This window comes from Fukomys damarensis, unplaced genomic scaffold (genome assembly GCF_012274545.1).
Source record: "Fukomys damarensis isolate Sample0158 unplaced genomic scaffold, DMR_v1.0_HiC HiC_scaffold_21, whole genome shotgun sequence".
NCBI classification, from domain to species: domain Eukaryota; kingdom Metazoa; phylum Chordata; class Mammalia; order Rodentia; family Bathyergidae; genus Fukomys; species Fukomys damarensis.
The window spans coordinates 4613695-4634070 of record NW_022900933.1 but is presented as its reverse complement, the minus strand read 5'-3'; the positions used below and the strand labels follow the sequence as shown (position 1 = coordinate 4634070).

General features: G+C 34.7%; 1 protein-coding gene across 1 annotated transcript in view; it reads left to right on the top strand.

The window, feature by feature from the left end:
- The first annotated feature begins 20 nt into the window (after positions 1-20).
- Positions 21-20376, top strand: part of CUNH14orf39 (chromosome unknown C14orf39 homolog) — a 39092-nt gene continuing 18736 nt past the window's right edge. The window contains exons 1-10 of the mRNA XM_010605741.2: positions 21-97; positions 183-239; positions 1289-1415; positions 7035-7124; positions 10666-10853; positions 10944-10986; positions 12530-12650; positions 13748-13839; positions 16625-16749; positions 17490-17566. Of these exons, the coding sequence (XP_010604043.1) occupies positions 49-97; positions 183-239; positions 1289-1415; positions 7035-7124; positions 10666-10853; positions 10944-10986; positions 12530-12650; positions 13748-13839; positions 16625-16749; positions 17490-17566 (969 nt within the window). The 5' untranslated portion in view covers positions 21-48. The remainder of the gene's footprint in view (positions 98-182; positions 240-1288; positions 1416-7034; positions 7125-10665; positions 10854-10943; positions 10987-12529; positions 12651-13747; positions 13840-16624; positions 16750-17489; positions 17567-20376) is intronic.

Here is a 20376-nt window from a genome sequence, read left to right as displayed (position 1 = left end):
GAAAGACAGAAAATCGCACTTTTTGTTATTTTAGACGTAGGCTCCAAGATGAGCGACAACCTGTTCGCTAAGTTGGACAGGCTTTCGTTAGAATTTGGTAGGTATAAAATGAAAGGAATAGGTAACTGCATTTTCACCTGACGTTTTAACAGTGAAGTAAACTCACGAAAAATTCGTTTCAGTTTTCCAGTATCAGCAAGACGTAAGCACTAAAGAAGATGTGGTTCAAAGAATTAATAGTAAGTTTTACATGATACGGTTACTTTAGTCTTAATATTTTAATGGCATATAGCATAATATGAAATTGCTCTCTTTAGGGCTGCTTACAATTGGCAATATACCTTTGTGGCAGTTTTCTCTAGTAATTAATACTGAGTTATTTACGTTAGGCAAAATGGTTATTAGCTATTTCAAACAATAGATTTGCACACTCAGCACTTAATTATTTTGTGAATTGTTTTGCTTTAAGCCAAACTGACCCCTTAAATGCAATAAAAAACCTATTTTCTCAAATAACAAGTTTATATAAAATATTTGAGTGAAAATAGATTCTTTATAGAAGTACCAAAGATCAGGGATCAAGAATGATAGATGTCACAATTTCAGGAATAATAATTCTGAAAAACAATACTGTGAGTGAGGCAAGGCTAATTATTATATTTTGAGTCCTTAAAACATTTTAATTATAAAACTAGAACTGTTAACTTTATTTTTAACTGCAAGTTAGTTGTTAACTTACTTTTAACTGTTAACTGTTGCCTTTAGAACTGTTTTGAAAAGATAAAGTTTTATCATCTGTAGGCAAAGAAAATTATGAAATTAAACTTCTCAAAGAAGTTGTATCTCTAAGTTGTATCTCAAAGAAGTAGTATCTCTACTACTAACGATTGAAGATATAGTTAATCATTAATTGACATGGAATTGATATTATAGCCTATGTTCGCAGCATTATTGAATAAATGTTAGCATGAATGCATAGATGAATATGATAGATTGACCTTAAATATCACCTAGAACACCCCTCCCTGTCAGAGATGAGAGACGTTTATTTTTCTTCAACCTGAAGCATAAATTGTTCATATGTGGGTCTTGGATCAGAACTGGCTGTGGTTCTCTGCTTTTTAGTATAACGTGCTTTTCCATCTCAAGCCTCTCTTACTTTCCGTTCTCTGGCTGTCTTTCTCGGAGGGACACATAAGTTGTCATACACCTTTTCTTTTTCTGCTATATTTGTTTATTTTGAAATTATGATTTCTACTTTAAGCAAAAAAATATGTCCTCTTTTCAGAATGCCTTGAAGATATTAAAGAAAGAAAAGAAACAATTTGTAAGATACATGAAAGTATAAGTAAAACAGATGAGGACATTACTCATTACTGTAAACATAGTGAGAAGATCAAAGACAGCTGTAGTAAGTGAGTATTTGAAAGAAATAAACTCCCAGAAATTGTCATTTGATTCCTTTATTCAAGGTTTCTGAGTATGTAGTTGATAGCACTATTGCACTTGCTAAGCATATCCTGAACTGCAGAGCTGTCCTCAGCTCCGAGATGGTATTCATATTAACAAAATAAGTCCTTGATCACCTGGATACACCCCATTGTTGAAAGGGATCACAGGAGGTTCAAGAGAGAAAAAAAAAGTAAGGGCCATAAGATTTTACCAGTTCAGATCTAGTCTGAATACAGAGTGTTTAAATGTAGTGTAAGGTCAGCTTTTCAATTCTTAATAGATATTTTTTAAATAATTAGTTTTTTTTTTTTTTTAGCAGTCCTGGGAATTGACCCATGGCCTTGTTTTTAACTGAGCTGTATCCTCAATCTTTTCTTATTTTTTATTTTGAGACAGGGTTTCACTAAGCTGCTCCATTGCTCAAGTTGGGCTCGAACTTTGCGGTTTGGTCCTCTTACCTCAGCCTCTCAGAGTGCTAGGGTTACAGGTGTGTCCTGCCACATCAGGCTTCAATCTAAAAAATTTCAAGACAAAACACTTTTGCGAAATGCATATTTAGGTCTTTTGTTCCATTTTAAATTTTATTTATTTATTTATTTTGGTACCAGGGGTGGAACTCAGGACGTCACACTTGCCAGTCAGGCACTGTGCTGCTGAACTATATCCCCAGTCCTTGTTTGCCCACTTTTATTTTTATTTATTATTTTTTAAAAATTAATTTTATTGATACATTTTAGGTACACGATAATGTGACATTAATTATTGGAGATTTGTGCCTTTACAGAATATATCAAGATTCTTGGGTCTGGGGATTTAGCTCAGTGGTTCTACTGCCTGTCTTGTAAGTGTGAGGACCTGAGTTCAATCCCTGTACCCCCCCGAAAAAAGATTCTTACTTATTCCTCATTGCCCTATCCTCCCTTTAAACTCTCCATCCCTCTCTATTTACAAAGACTTTGTTTCTGTTTTTTCATTTTCTCATATTACTTCCATTCCCTTCTTTCCTTTCCATTCTTCCCCTTTCCCTTCCCCTTTGCACCTTTTCCTCCCGTTTCACATCATCTGTTATACATTTTAATCATTATACTTTGAATTTGTCACACTGGAGAAACTATTCAGTATTTACACATGTGTATCCTATTTATTTCAATTAAGAGTATATCCTCAATGTGCATCCATTTAGCTAAAAATGTCTCTAGTTTCTCATTTTTTATGGCCGAGTAGTACTCCATTAAAATAATCACATCTTTATCCAGTCTCCACTTCATGATGAATTGGGCTGTTTTCAAGTTTTAGCTATTACTAACTGTGCTGCTGTAAACATGGGTGCACATATGTCACGTGGTATTATTCTTTTAATTCTTTTGAGATGATACCCAGCAGGGGAATAGTGGGGTCAAATGGAACTTCTAATCCTAGATCTGTGAGGTATCTCCATGCTGATTTCCACAATGGTTGACCAGTCTACACTCCAACATACACTGTTCCTTTTCTCCACAGCCACACCAGCATTTGTCATTGGTTGATTTCTTGATAGCAGCTATTCTTTCCGAGGTGAGGTGGAATCTCGGCCTTGTTTTCTGTTGCATCCCTCGAATGACCACTAATGTTGAACAGTTTTCATATTTTATTTGTTGCTTTTGCTTCTTTGTCTGAGAAATGTCTATTCATTTCAGATGCCCATTTTTAGATTGGGTCTTTAAATTTGAGAAGTCTAATTTTTTTAAGTTCTTTTTATATTCTAGATAGTAGACCTTTCTCTGAGGAACAGCTGGTAAAAAATTTTTTTTGCCACATTGTGGATTGTCTCTTTATGCTGTTGGTGGTTTCTCTTGCAGTGCAGAAGCTTTTTAATGAGAAGATATCCCACTTGTTGATTATTTGTGCTAGCTCACATGCAACTGAGGTTTTGTTCATGAAATCTTTTCCTGTGCCAATGTCTTCAAGAGTTTTACCTAACCTCTTTTCCAGCTGGTTTAGTGTTTCTGTTTTAATATTTAGATCTTTGATACATTTAGATTTTAGTTTAATGCATGGTGCGAGGTATATGTCTAGTTTTAATCTTTGGCAAGGTGAAGCTCAGTTTTTCCAGCACCATTCATTAAACAGGCTATCTTTCCTCCAGTAAGGCTGCTTGGCTTCTGTGTCAAAGGTGAGGTGGCTGAGTGTGTCTGTAGTTTTTTCTGCATCTCCTACTCTGTTCCACTGATCCTCGGGTCTGTTTCTTTGCCAGTACCATGCTGTTTCTTTAAAATCACAGTAGCTTTGTAGTATAGTTTCAAGTTAGGGACTGTGATACCCCCTGTCACGTCTCTGTTGCCTAGAATTGCTTTTGCTATTCTAGAATTCTTCTTGTTCCAGATGAATTTTTGGATTGTTTTCTCAAGGTCTGTGAAGTATGATGCTGGAATTTCAATTGGGGTTGTACTGAATCTGTATAGCAGTTTTGGAAGTATGGCCATTTTCTCAATGTTGATTCTTCCTACACAGGAGCAAGGGATGTCTTTCCACTTTCTGATAACCTCTTCAATCTCTTTTTTCAAAGTGCTATCATTCTTCTTATATTTTATTGGATTCTCACCCTTTGCATTTAATTTTTGGTCTTGCCTGATGGATTCATTCTGCTGGGCTTTCTGGAGTTATGACACCCAATGTCTTTTCCTAGGATAGTGTTTAAAATTTTTTGGAGTGCTAGTTTGGTATTCATGAAGTTCCTCAGGTGCTCTTTGTAATAAAATTATCTTATTTTTCCATCATTCTGAAAGATAGTTTTGCAGGGTACATCAATCTGAGTTGGAGTTTTTGTTCCTTTAGGGCTTGAAATACATTACTCCAGGCTCTTGATTTGAGGGTTTGTCTTGAGAAATCTGCTATGATTGTGATGGGCTTTCCTTTGTATGTGATTTGTTTCTTTTCTCTAACTGCTTATAGAATTTTGTTCTTCTTTCTGTTAGGTTCCTGGAATATTAACTATTATATTCCTAGGTGTAGATTTTTTTGATCATGGCTAGTTGGACTCCTATATGCCTCACTTATCTGTATGTCAAGTTGTTTTCCCTTGCTTGGGAAGTTTTCTGCCATTACTTTTGTTAACAGTTTTTATATCATTTGTACTCTCTCCTGTTTTTTCATGACTCCAATCAATGATGTTATTCTTCTTTACTTCAACTAGCAGCTGCTGGATTGATTTCTTGTAGTCCCTTACAACTTAATTTTGTTTATTTTTTTGGTCACTAATCTCAATCCTGTCTTCTTTATCTGAAATTTTGTCCTTACTTTGGCTTATTCTGCTGCATAAACTTTCACTGGAGTTTATAATCTGGAAATTCATTTGCATCTCTTTTATGGATTTCATTTGTTAGTTATGTTAGGATTCCTTCATGTTCCTCAGATCTCTATTTTTTTTATCTGTGTCTGCTCTAGATTTATTAATCATGTCTTACACTATGGGCACAATCTCTGTTGTTATCTGATAAATTATTTTAGATTTAAATTTTTTGAGATCCTCTCTCATTGCCAGCTCAGGGAGTCCAGGTGATTGAGCATCAGATTATTCCCTTTTCTTTGCCTTTGCAGTTTGCCTTAGGTGACCTGGAAATCTGGTTTTAAGACTTGTTTACATGTCTTTTCATTTCAACGGATGTATCCTGATTCGCCTTTGTTGAGGTGGCTTTTTGCCCCCTCAGTGGTCTTCAATTCTCAGCAGGTCACTGAGAGGCCTTCTCTCTGCTGCTTGCCCCTGCACCAATTCCTGGGTTCAGAATGGTGGCCTTCTGGATCCATGTCCTGCCCTGTTGCCCTGGTGGAATTCTGGGCGGATCCTGTGCTCAGGACGGTATCTGAGTGTGCCTCTGGCTGTGGCTTGCACCCCTGTATAGCTGTTGTCTGGGAGGGCCTTTGGCTGGGTGCTGTGCACCCCAGTCACTGGTGTCTGAGTGAGCTTCTGGCTGGGGTCTGTATGCACTTGCCAATGGTATCTCGGCAGGCTGCTGGCTGTTTCCTGTGCACTTGTGCAGCTCCTTTCCAGGTGGGCCTTTGGCTGGGCCTGTGGGTCAAAACTGCTGGAGTCAGGGTGTGGCCCTGGCTATGACCTGCCTGAAACTATGCTGCTCTGGACCCTCAGGCTTCTTGCTGAGATCTACATTCACTTGCTGATGGTATCAGGGCTGGCCTCTATTCATTTGCCCGTTTTAAAATCAGTTTGTTCTCCTGCTTTTGAATTTGAACAGTTCTGTTTCATCCCTTTTTATTATAGGAAAACATTGGAAGTCTAATGTTCAGTATTGAGGGGATTGGCTAAATGGATTTTGGTATACGATTGAACACTAGGCAGCCAATAAAATAATGGTATAGGTGTATGTTTGACATGGAAAGGTGCTAACAGTACACAGTACTACAAATTGGGCAAAGTGGATAATAAAACATGGACTTGATTCATAATTATATATCTAATTAGAAAAATACTAGATGAATGTACATCAAAATGTACATTACTGTAAAAGTATAATCTCAGCAGACATTTACTTCTTATGGAACTTTTAAATGTTCAGAATACACGTGTATATAATCTTTGACTTTCCTATTCCATTTTGGAGAATTTTTAAAGACGTAGCCATAAGTACAGACAAATTTTAAAGTACAAATTTTGTTCAGTAAATGATAAAGGAGGGTAAGTCATATGTAGATGTGATTTCAGTGACATTAAATTTATAAATATAGTAAAATCTGAAAACAGTAATAGTAGTTATTTAATATTGAGAATGTGAGTCATAGTTATTTTCTTATACAGTATATATTTTTCTGTGCTTCCAAAATGGGCATGTTTACTCTTAGACTCTGGATGAATATTAGAAAAAAGAGGAAACATTCAAACAATATTTAGAGTAATATAAGTAATTTTAGATTTTTCCAGTTGGTAATTTTTCTCAACATATATAATAAAACAAAAATGAGTAAAATGAATGTTATCCTAGGCATGGTGGTGAATGCCTATAATCCTAGAACTCAGGAGGCTGAGGTAGGAGTATCTCTGTGAACTTGAGGCCAGCCTGGGTTATATAATGAGTTCAAGGCCGTGCTGAACTACATAGTGAGACCCTGCCTTGAAAAAAAAAAGGACAAATATTTATTTTATATAATTCACTATGGCCAAGTTTTTCTTTGTAGCTCAGGAAAGTGTAACGACCAACACGTCGGAAGAAAGTAAAGCTTCTCTTTAGCCTTTATCCTAGCTTCTCAATGCCTATTCCAAACAAAGTTCTTAGTCAAGATCTTAGAATATGATGAGAAAGAAGTTCTGATGTTGGATTATTGGAGAGTGTAATAGAAATGCTATGGCAATACACAATCTAGCCATACTGTGTTTGCTCTTTCCTATTCATGTCTGAAAAATTTGTGTGCATTAATGAATATTAATATTTGAGTGTATAAGTAAATGAATGATGATAGTGGTGATGATAGGAAATGTTGTAGATTTGTTTTCTCTGGGAAGAGATATTAATTTCTTTTTAAATGTTAATGTCTAAATATTATTTCTATTTATCCTTCTGAGATTCTAAATATGACTATAATTTTTTCTACAGCTGGAAGCCAACATATGATGTTTTTCATAAACATGAAGATTATATACAGGGCCAACTTACTATTTATCAAGAAACTATTGAAAAAGACAAGTACAGTATATATATATATATATATATATATATATCGATTTAAGCATTCTTCTATATTTTCTATATAAGCATTCTTCTACATTCTATATATAGAATAAGCATTTTGTAAGTTAGTATTACTAAAATAGACTAAAAATTTTACTTAAAGCTAGGTGTGGTAGCACACATGTGTAATTCCAGCACTCAGGAGGCTGAGGCAGGAGGATTGCCTTGAGTTCAAGGCCAGCCTGGGCTACATGGTGAGCTCAAGGACAGCCTAAACTACAGAGCAAGACACTGTCTCAAAGAATATTACTTAAAAATGTAGAAAATTTGTATTTTAAGTAAATAATTTAGACTCTTTGTGTAATTGGAGGTATTTTGTTATAAATCTTGAACCCTGGATATGTTTTATTTCTCAGCAGCAATTTTGACTGAGCTGTTACAAGCAAACATCTAAATAATTATCAACAGAACTAGCTTATGAAAAAATTATAACAAATTTCAGTTGTCAGACTTCTGATTGTACCAGTGGAGTTTATTCTAATGAAAAAAATACTGATGCTTTTGTGGGTTTATTTATATAATCACATTGTCTTAGAGAGTAAGTGTAATTAGTGAAAATAATGAAATAAGATGAGATACTTTGAAGATGACGTATAGCATTAAAACATCACCTAGCTGGGCGTAGTGGCTCATGCCTGTAATCCCAGCACTCAGGAGGCTGAGGCAGGAGGATCGCTGTGAGTTGGAGATCAGCCTGGGCTACATAGAGCCAGGTCAGTCTCAACTACATAGTGAGACCTTGTCTCAAAAAACAACAAAAAAACCCCCCAAAACAAATAAACAAAACAACAACAACAACAAAACATCACCTAATAGAAGGTTGAAATTAAACATAATTGGATGAGAGCAGTTGTATATTTTTATATTTTAATTTTAAAGGCACAAAATATCTCCAATCCTTTTTGACAAAGTTGAGTCTTAAGAAAAGGTAGGGACTGAAGTTAAAGATTGTTCTTAATAAATGTCATGGGAATAGATGAGATTTTCTAGGGAAATGGAGCATAAAGAGAAAAAAGGCGAAGCACACCATCATGTAAAGAGCAGACAGAAGTTAGAAGGGTAAAGGAGACTGGTAGGATGTCATTTATACATTTTGTGTCATCCCCTAAAGAATTTGAGATGATTTGTATAAATAATTCCATTATATTTTTTAAAACCCACCAAATGTAAAAATCAAGGCTGCAGGAAAGTAGAGATAATTTAGGAAGCCTTGCTCAAGTTCAAAATTCATCTTTTGTGGTCCTGCAGTTGTTAGACATAGGTACAGTCTAAGCTTTGAAATTCCTTTTTAGTTGAAGCATTGTAGAAATGTGACCAGATTGGGATCCAGACTATTCATTTAGAAAACAGCTCAGTTGCTGAGGATAGGTAGAAGAGTTTCCTGAGACTTCAGTTTTTTCCCATGGGGCATCCTAAAGGGGAAATGGGGAGTCTGGTAGTTTGTAGCTTCAGTGACCTTCCCCACAAAGGACAAACTATATAACTGCTTATGATATTTCTAAGTGTAAACCATGGCTATTTTAAAATGTTAAATTCTTAAAATTTATTCTGTAAGAGGTGAAAGAAAACCAGTCCAAATATGTACCTCTGTGACAGTGTTTGTAATAGATGACTTCTCTGAACTAACCAGAGGCATTGAAGTGAAACAGCTGTTTCTTGCTAAAAGCAGTCACTTAGATGAATTGAAGTGATGACTCAATACCAGACATTTCTAAAAAGAAAATAATTCATTTGTTGGCATAAGGGGTAATGAAGGAAGTAGACGCACCAGCTGATTACTTGTGATCTTCCATTCCTGTCCCTGTCCCAGGCATTCATGAAGATTAGTATTGCTAGCAACAGATAAGATAATAATAGTGAACTTCTTGAGTTGTTACTTATCTATGCTGTGCCCAGGTAAGTTTCCTACATGGAGCATGTTAGAAGAGTAGGCACAAATATATAATATAAGCAGGATAGACGTGGTATGACAGTCTCCACTGAATTTGGGGACCCAGGTCTGCTTTTCATAGACCTCTTTTCCTACTCCCTGTACCATTTTTTTCAACTTATTGCAGAATAAATATGGGGGGGGGTCCTGGTTACAAAATGAACATTTAGAAGAATAGGAGTTTATTTTGGATTAAAGCGCTTTGCTTTGCTAAAGGGGACAGAGTTTAGTAATATTAAGAAATTAGACCACTCTTAAGATTCACACTGTTTTTTTTTCTGATTAAACCAGGGGTTTATCAGTACTTACTATTCTTTTTTCATCTGCTAAGGTAAATAATCTTGACAACAATTTAAAAGAAATTCCCCCATGTAATACATCTTGATCCAAGAAATAAAATCTTGAGGAATATAGTGTTTTCTATAATATAGTGAAAACTATGTTTTCAAAGGGCTTACTGTGAATACTATTTCTTAAAACTGTAAGAACTGGGTAAAAAGATTTAAAATATATTTTTCTATAAATAACTAGGTTAAATATTTTCAGTGTTTTGAATCAGAGTTGGCATTTTTTTTTTTTTGGTGCAGAACCAGATAGTAAAATTGGAGGCTTTATTGACCACGTGGTCTGTCATAATTATTCAACACTGCTGTTATGGCATAAGGCACTTTTAGGTAATATGTAAATAAAGGAGCCATGAACCAGCAAAATTTTATTTATGGACACTGAAGTTTGAATTTCATATAATTTTAATGCATATTGGAATATTCTTCTTTTGAATTTTTTCAGTCATTTAAAGATGTAAAAACCATTCTTAGATTATATACCATACAGTAACAGATGGCAAAATAAATTTGGCTCGTAGACTGTAGTAACTAACTCCTTTTGTCAGTGAATTTTGGTTCAAATAAAAGAGAAGGGTTAGTTTTTTTTTTTTAATTTTGAAGAATGTTTCACTCAAGATTTGTGCCCAAATAGTTGGTCATCCTCTACTACTTGAGTTATTCTGAAGGCATTCCTTCAAACTATGCTAAAATTTTCTTCATAAATATAGTTGTGGAATATACATGAATGATTAGAATCCCCAATTCTAACATATAGGATATTACTTCATATAATCGTCTTAGCTACCGAAATTGAAAGAGATTAAAAAGGCATGGTTGTAAAGGTAGTTGAACTGAGGACAGTGGAGAGATTCAGGACCAAAGGAGAATTTTTGAAAGGTGTAAGTGACCAGAAGAAATAGATTCTGCAGTATCAGTTAGAATGGGTATGAAAAATAGATTTTAATCATTCACTTGGATACATTTTTAGATTGCTGATGATCTTTGAAGGAATAGTGGGTGAGTGAAAGCTAAATTGAACAGGATTAGGAAGTAATACAGGCAATGAAAACAAAAGAACTTATTTGAGCAGTGTAATGGAGTTAAGGAAAGTTTGAAGGGCTGACTATATTGAGAGAAGTAGAAATAAGTAGATATTTGACTTGCCTTTTATGTTAAATTTAGCAGACTTTAACAACAAGTGATACTACATTTTTAGATCTATTCTAATTTCTTTCAACAGAAAAATGTATTATAGTTATATAAATCAGTATAAAGATGTTTTAAAGCAATACCAACTAAAATACTCAGAAATACCCCTTTCACGTGACTATTATGAGAAGAAAAGAGAATATGAAGAAATTAAAAACAGAGCGTTGGCATGTACTGAGCAACTGAAAACAAATGAAAGTATCCTTAAGGAATTTCAAGGTACTAATATTTTTGTTATATATTGCTTTAATTATGGTATCCTTGTAATGAAATAAATATAATAATCTCAATGGTGCCTTTGTTTTTCAGTGCCTGCACCCTTTCCATCACTTTCTACCTGGACATTATACATGTATCCACAAAAGTATTGCTGACTACAATTTTAGATAAATATAGTTTCGTCATTTTAATTTTTATTGTCTTTTCCTGATGAAGATGTCATGGATTTGTCGTTGTGTTTAATGTGGCCTTCTAAAGGACACTTTAAAAATGTTCTGGGACTTGTTTTGGTATATTCAGTATGCCCACATGATCATAAGCAAACAGTTTGAGTAAGAACAAAATGGTATTCACATCTGACTTTAAAGCAGCACATCTTAGCAGCCAAGCCAATGAAAAAGTCATCTTGCTCTGTCTTAACAAAGTTTGAAATAAATTAACTGGTAATTGTTCATTAGTCTAGAAAGTGGTAATGGAGTGAGTCATGGTTATTCATTAATGTTTAGAAATTCATTGGGTACTTACCTTGTACCAGGCAAAATAGATAAAGTTACAGTTCTTTGCAAGGAATTCATATTTTAGTAGGAGAGACAGATGTGAATAAGGAATCTAACACAGTACCACTGTAATGCTATAATCAGTAGTGGTAAACCTATAGCACGCGTGCTGGAGTGGAGTGTTTGTATCAGTGAAAGCTCTAAAATTTTTCCATAATTTTCTCTCCCCCTCCTCCCACCCACCCCACAGGGGATCAACTCAGGAGTTTGAACTAGTGAGTCAGGCTCAGCGCTGCTGAGCTAAATCTCTGGCCCTGCACTAAGTCTTTATTCCTGCATTCTACCTTGCTTCCTGTGTGCTTTATCTTAAACCATTTTATAACTTCTCTTCTGCTTGTCTTTTCCCACTTTGGTTTTAGCCTGTTCTGTCTTTAGTTGCTCACGTGCTGCTCATCTGTACATTAATTCTTAGCACAGTGATGGTGAACCTTTTAGAGACCGAGTGCTCAAACTGCAACCCAAAACCCAGTTATTTTTAGTGAAATGCCAACACTGCAATTAAGCCTGAATACAGAGGTTTTAGTTTAGAAAAACAACTGTTTCAGTGCTCGGCTGCTGGGGCAATTTGGCTTGTGTGCTGACAGAGAGGGCTTTGTGTGCCTTATAGATTTGTCACCACTGGCTCAGTGGGAAGGGCCAGAGGTAGATAGATGGCTGATGGTATTGCCAAAGTTTTGGAGTTGCATGTGAGTTGAGATTAAAATTTAATGACAAGAAGTGGTAGATGGAGGTATGAAGAATTAAATATTAAGATTTAAAGATCTATATCTAAAATTTAAAGTTGATACTTTTGGTAATAACATAGCCTTATGAATTATGTTCATTTTAAATTTTGTGTTCTAGCATATAAATCTCATTTTTAAGGCAGGATAGCAAAGTTCTGATAAATTTTCTCTGGTATTATTCTTTATTATTCCATTCATTTTTAAATTCTCCTAAATGGATTATAGTAATTTAGGAAATTTTATTAGCTGATAACAATGTAGGATACTGTTATTAATGTCTATTGCTTATAAGGAACATGTATATAAATTATGTAACATCAGTTATTTCTGATATAGTACTTGTATTATTAATGTAAAATTTACTTGTACAACATAGTTCCTTAGCATGAAAAAGAGTTAATTTGAGATTTAAAACAGAAGATATTCTTAAACATGCCAACAATTTTATGAAAAATTCATCTCAGTTAAAGAAAGAAACAAATGAAGCAGAAATAGAAATTAATTCTTTAAACAAGGTATGTATTTGTTATGCATTTCTAATACTGTATAACTATTGATGTAATAGTACGTTAATAGTCTTAAAAGAGCTTTTTTTTTTTTTTTTTTTTTTTTTTTTTTTTTTTTTAGGCTGGTCTCGAACTCACAGTGATCCTCCTGCCTCAGCCTCCTGAGTGCTGGGATTACAGGTGTGCACCACCATGCCTGGCTAGAAGAGCTATTTTTAAGAAAACCTATATAGAGAGCAAGGATTTTTTTTTGCCTCTAATTACTGCTGAAACCAAAGTGTATTTCAGATACTGAATAGATTTAACTCTTGAGTTTTGGGCAAGAGTTGGGGTTTTAGGGAGTCTGAAGAAAGAAACAAGCAAAATACAAGACAAAGCTTAGTAAAAGGAATTTATTTATTTCCCTAATTTATGATGCAGCAGATCAGACTGAGGGCTTCACTCATGTTAGGCAAGTTCTTTATTACAGAGCTATCTCCTATACCCATAACAGGAATCTTAAGGCACTAAAAGAGCAACAGTATTTTTAAAAAAGGGACCTAGATAATAGTGTAAAGAATTTACTATTGAAAATTAGTGGCTACAATTTATAATTTTTAGAGATTTAGGCTAGAAATAGCTTTTAAGATTTTATTAAATAGAGTTTTAGGATTATCTATTGAATTATGACTTTGGTTTACATAGGTACAAGAACCTATTAAAGTCACTTGCAGATTTTGAGAAAAAATTAAATATGACGTCTAATTTTCTAAATTAAAGAATATGTCAAAGAGTATATATCATTTATAATTATGAGGCACCAGATAACAGTAACACAGTTGTAGTAATGAGGCAGAAATGGATGCTGTTTTCTTTATAGTAACTGTGTCTCTGTGCCAGGATCAGTGTTTACATTATGACTGTTTTCATTCTTTGCGGGGGAGAGATGGAGTTTCTTGAAATTTACATTTGCTGAGTTAGGAGTAAAGAAAAGTTGAAAGGGTATGAATTAGTGTTAATTTTTACTTTTAGCCATTTTCAATAAAGTGAATACTACCAAAAATATAAATTTTGTCCACTACTTTGCAGGTAATTATTTTGCTTTGCTTTCTCACTTTTCTTTTTAGGAGATTGTAAGACTTTATGAGAGTAAAAATCTTTCAGAAACTCTGGAAGAAAACAACAAAAATACAGGAAAGAGAAAGGAATTGAAAGAAAGGTATAAGTAAATTTAAAATTGGATTTTATGTGAATAGATATTCTACATCTATAAGTTTAATTCTGTGTTCATCCTAATATAAATTTTTGGGCAAACTCTATTAGTATCTTATGAAGTATATTAACTTACATACTTTTTATATGTGCTTGTTGTTTACTAAGGCTAAGAATATTGTGTAGAGAGAATAAGGTAGCAGCAGCACATCTTCTGTTCTGTAACTTGTCAGTCATGTAATTTACTCACTTTTCTATGGTAGAAAGTAAAACAGGAGAGGCAGTGGTAGGAACAGTCATGTGTCTCCATTTTTATCACTCTGATAGTAGCTTGACTATTTCTTCCCTTGCTATTAAGAATGAAGATGAACCCCGAACTGCTACTAGATCTGTTGCATCATATATTTCCTTGTCTTTTATCCTAATGGTGAGAATACAGACATCAGTGATAGAGGCATTAAGAAAAAAAAAAAAAAACCAGCCAGGTGCGGTGGTGCACACGTATAATCCCAGCACTAGGTCAGTCTCAACTACATAGTGAGACCCTATCTCAAAAAACCAACAAAACAACAACAACAACCCCCCAAACACCCCTGATTTTGTCTACTATTGTTTGAAGAAAAATGAATGTTATTCCTGTTATTGTTTCTGATCAACTCTCTCTTTTTTCTTTCTACGTATACCACTTCCTTTTTGTTCTTACATTTTATTCCTCAGGTTCCATTTCCTTCTGATTTTCAACACACTCCTGTGTTAATTTCCCTAATCCCAGTTCCTTGGATCTATTATCCTCCTGCCCCTCAGTCATGCTGGGGATTGAATCCAGGGTCTCATGTGTGCCAAGTATACACTTTACCACTGAGACACAGCCCCCAGTCCTGTATCTCTTACTTTCTTGATCCTCCTACTTTCACATATCACATCTATGGCAGCATGTCTCTAATTTTATAATTGAAAAAATAGGCAGATCTTTCCCTTTCCTTCCCTTTTTCTTCCTTCCTTCGTTCCTTCTTCTGTCTCTCTGTCTCTGTTTCTGTCTCTGCCTCTCTCTTTCCATCTGTCTCTCTCTCAAAGGTCTTGCTATGCAGCCCAGCCTGGCCTTGAACTTGCAGCAATCCTCCTACCTCGACCTCTTAAGTGCCGGGATTTGTGCAGCACCACACCTGGGTTAAGAGTGCTTTAATATAAAAATTGTATATATTGAATGAGATTTACATAAATATTTAATCTCTTTTAACTTGGTGTATACAGTAGTCCCCCGTTATCCATGCTTTTGCTTTCTATTGTTTTAGTTATCTATGGTCAACCATAGTCCAAAAATGTTAAATGAAAAAAATCTAGAAGTCAACATTTGAACTGCACATTATTCTGAGTAGTGTGATGTGATCTTACACCATTCTGTTTTGTCCCACATGGGATATGAATCAACCCTTTGTCTGGTGTACCTATGCTCAATACATTCCCTGCCTTTACTAGTCCTGTTGGTTATCTGATTGACTGTTGTGGTATCATAGAGCTTGTATTAAAATAATACTTATTTACTTAAAAATGCCCCAAAGTGCAAAGAGTAGTGATACTAAAATTTGAATATGTCAGTGAAAAGCTGTAAAGTACTTTCTTTAAATGAAATGTCTCAATTTAAGGAAACAAAACCATCACATGCTTAGGTTGCTAAGATCTGTAATAAGAATGAATTTGTATCTATGAACTTGTGAAAGAAAAAGAAATTCATGCTAGTTTTGCTGTCATACTCCACACTGCAAAATTTATGGCCACAATGTATCCTAAGTCCTTAATTAAGATGGAAAAGGCATTACATTTTTATATATATAGGAAAAGTGTGATGTATTCAATATTTGATACTGTACATGGTTTCAGGTATCTGCTGAGGACATCAACTGCTGAGAAGGGGGGACTAATGTATTTTATAGTATTTATTCTAGTTCCTTGATTTAGAAAAAACTCAAATTATTCTTCCAGTAAAAAATTTAAAAGATAGGTATATTGCTTTAATAATTTCTATATTCATACTAGTTGAATTTTTTTCTAAGTCTTTTTAAAGTTGAAAGTACTCGGGCCGGGGATTTAGCTCAGCAGTTTGGTGGCCTGCTTTGCAAGCACAAAGACCCGAGTTCAATCGCCGGTACCAAAAAAAAAAAAGAAAGAAAGTACTTTTGAATCTAAAACATGCTATTTGAGGTTAAAGCTTTGATTAAAAACATTTTTCTTTGGAGACAGGCTCTTGCTTTGTAGCCCAGGCTGGCCTCAAATTCATGACAATCTTCTTGCCTCAGTCTCCCAAGTGCTGGAATTGCAGGTGTGCACCACCACGCCTGGTTTAAAATGTTTTTGATCTGTTTAAAAAGTTTTTAAAAATGATTGTTTTAGCACGCCTGTAATCCCAGCACTCAGGAGGCTGAGGCAGGAGGATCTCTGTGAGTTCTAGACCAGCCTGGGCTACATAGTGAGTTCCAGGTCAGTCTCAACTGCATAGTAAGACCCTGTCTAAAAAAAAACCAAAAAAAAAAAAAAAAAAAGATTGTTTTAAAAATAAGAGGGTAGTATACTAAGCAGAGCATTGGGCTTGATCATTGGGCTTGATGTGGCTCTGACATAACTACCAAATAATTTAGTAATATTGGTCAAGTCTGTTAAATTCTCTGGAATTCATTTTCATTCTCTGCAAAATGAAGAATTTTAACTATATACAGGTAGTATCTAAATATCCCTTATAGCTTTAAAATTTTCATATTACTTAGCTAATATTAACTTTCATCTATTCTTTTCTTTAGAATATTTGAAAAAGATGAGCATGTATTCAGTAAAACTCCTCAAGGCAGTCAATTATATCAGCCCTACGAATCTCAGCAATTTGTAAGACCAATGAAAATGCAGTGGTCAGAACAAAAAGTTGCAGGTATGGAATTATTATTAAAAATGTTTTTGTGTACAAACACAAAAGGAAATAAAAGGAAATTATTTTATTTATCATTTGGTGTAAGCAAGAACAAATAATATTCTAGACCTAGAGACTTAGGAAGGTACCACTGTTAATCTTTCTCAGAGCAAACAAAATACGCAGATGATACAGTTAAGAGAAATGTTCTAGTATGATCACACAGCTGTCAGGTGGATAATTACATATTTTTCATTTTGGGAGTTGTATTATCAGTATGTGTGATTTAAATGCATAGGAGACTTATGTAATTTGTTACTGAGATGTGTGTGTAAGATTTTGTTCAGTGAGTCTGCAGATTAGATTATCTATACTGTATCACACTGACTACATTGGTTGTTTTCTCTCATTATTTATATCACCATTGTGTTTTCTTTGGTTATACATTATAAAAGGGTAGTTTTATCAGTTGGCCATTTTCTCATTTCATGTTCATAGTTACTGTAAGAACTAATAGTGATGAATTAAGCATTTCAAAATAATTTCATAATTCTGTATTTTACTTTAAATTAAATATTAACATAGACTTGATTTTCTGAATTAGAAGTTTTGGGTAAATGTTGGAGGGAAAGGCCAGGGATGTAGAGCTCGAATTGTATGTGGGAGGCCCTGGGTTCAATCCTAGCAGAAAAAAAAAGTTTGAGATGATGTCTGATTTTGTTTTCATAACTAATTTGAAGTAGTACTATTTAATAATCTAGATAAAGAAGAAGAAAGTTCTGCGAAGCGGGCAAAGCTTGCCAATACTGATTTCAGACAGAAAGAAAATAATACACAGGTAGGTGTTTGTTTTTTAATAGTATGAATTAAATGTATGCTTACATTAAATGAGATAATGTACTACATTTAGGACCCAAGGGGTGTGTGTGTGTGTGTGTGTGTGTGTGTGTGTGTGTTATAAATGTGTTAAATTAGCCATTAGTACAACCTAAGGCTCTAAAGAAATTTAAAGCAGTTTCAATATGCATTCAGACATTTACTAAAACCTGCTTCCTTACCCTCAAAAATAATAGAAAAGATGTTAAAAAATATCAAGCCTTGTATCTAGTAGACCAGAACTTATGAGAAATCTCTGAAGGAGGAAAAGAGGATTGAAAGAAATTGTAGTTGTGGATATGTATAAAGGAACACTGTTCCAGGGACAGTGAATGGGTAATTGGTGGGGTTAGCTCAGTGGGAGTTGGATTAGTTAGCCCTTTCCATCCCACATCTACTTTGTCTTTGGTCAGGTATAAGCAGTGGGATGGCCGTCTCCAGGTAGACGTGAATGTGGGAGCTTTGATGAGGGAGACAGACAGGCACCCTGGGTAGTTCTTGATGCCTTTGAAGAACAAGGAATACAACATGCAGAAAGTTAACTGCTGATGTCACGCATCTTTTTTTCCTCCCTATATTACATGAAACAGTCGAGGAGGAAATCCTCAATAAAAAATATAATTGTCTTTTTACTAATTGGTGATTAATTAAGATGGATACAGGGTAGCTGTAGATAAAGTAGTTAATGAACCAACTAGTTTAACTGTAGAAATTAAAATTCTAGTACTAAAATTTTAGATGATTTCAGTATGAGATGAGGGTATATCTCTTACCCTGTGCAAAAAATAAATTCTAAATGAATCAAAGACTATGTGTAAGACCTGAAACTTTAATCTGCTAAAAAAGTACTAGAAGCTATAGGAATTGCCAAAGATTTCCTGAATATAACCCCAGTAGCACAGGAAATAATAAGAACAAATAGGACTATATAAAATTAAAAAATATTTGCACAGCAAGGAAAATAACTAATAAAGAGACAGCCTATTGAATGAAAAAAATATTTTCCAGCAACTCTTCCAACAGAGGATTAATCTCTACAATATATAAATAACTAAAAAAAATCTTGACACACAAAAAAATCAAATAGTTTAATAAATAAATGGGAAAATGAGTAGGACAAACACTTCTCAAAAGAAGTACAAATGGCCTGTAAGTATACAAAAAAGTATTCAGCATCTTTGACCATAAGGGAAATGCAGATCAAAACTACACTGAGAATTCCATGTCACCCCAGTCAGAATGGCTGTTATTAAAAAACAAAAATCAATAAATGATGGTAAGGATAAAAGGGAAAAAGGAAACCTTCTACACTATAGATGGAAATATAAACTAGTACAGCCACTGTGGAATTCAGAATGGAAGCTTCTAAAAAACAAAACAAAAAAGCTAAAAATAGAGCTACTATTGATTGACCTATACTACTCCTTGGTATATTCCTAAAGGATATCTACCTATGTAAAGGATATGTATATATATGCATGCCCATTTTATTGAAATACAGTTCACAGTTGCCAAGATATGGAACTATCTTAGGTGCCCATCAGCAAATGAATGAAGAAAATGTATATGTACATAATGAAGTATTATTCAGCCATAACAAAGAAGCAAAGTGTGCCATTTATAGGAAAATGGGTGGATCTGGAGATGATCATGTTGAGCAAAATGAGCCAGACTCAGAAAGACAAATATCAATCGCTTCTCGGCCTTTTGGCTAAGATCAAGTGTAGAAAGACAAATATCACAGGTTCTCCCTAATACATGGAGTCTATATGAAAATGAAAGTAGATGGGAGTCTGTTAGACAAGAGGAAAGGAATGAGGGGGAGGAGGATGTAAGGATAGGTAATGGGAGATATGATTTAAATATACACATTGAAACCTTCCCCTCAAATACAAGACTGGGGAAATGGACAAGGAAGTAGTACTGAAAATGATCAAAGTATGTTATATGCATATACAGATCTGCCAAAATTACCTTGATCCCCAAAGACAGAAAAGAAATACCTAGGAAACAACCTAATGAAAAAAATCAAAGACCTCTACTCTGAAAATGATAGCACTTTGAAAAAAGAGATTGAAGAGGTTATCAGAAAGTGGAAAGACATCCCTTGCTCCTGTGTAGGAAGAATCAACATTGTGAAAATGGCCATACTTCCAAAACTGCTATACAGATTCAGTGCAACCCCAATTGAAATTCCAGCATCGTACTTCACAGACCTTGAGAAAACAATCCAAAAATTCATCTGGAACAAGAAGAATTCTAGAATAGCAAAAGCAATTCTAGGCAACAGAGACGTGACAGGGGGTATCACAGTCCCTAACTTGAAACTATACTACAAAGCTACTGTGATTTTAAAGAAACAGCATGGTACTGGCAAAGAAACAGACCCGAGGATCAGTGGAACAGAGTAGGAGATGCAGAAAAAACTACAGACACACTCAGCCACCTCACCTTTGACACAGAAGCCAAGCAGCCTTACTGGAGGAAAGATAGCCTGTTTAATGAATGGTGCTGGAAAAACTGAGCTTCACCTTGCCAAAGATTAAAACTAGACATATACCTCGCACCATGCATTAAACTAAAATCTAAATGTATCAAAGATCTAAATATTAAAACAGAAACACTAAACCAGCTGGAAGAGAGGTTAGGTAAAACTCTTGAAGACATTGGCACAGGAAAAGATTTCATGAACAAATCCTCAGTTGCATGTGAGCTAGCACAAATAATCAACAAGTGGGATATCTTCTCATTAAAAAGCTTCTGCACTGCAAA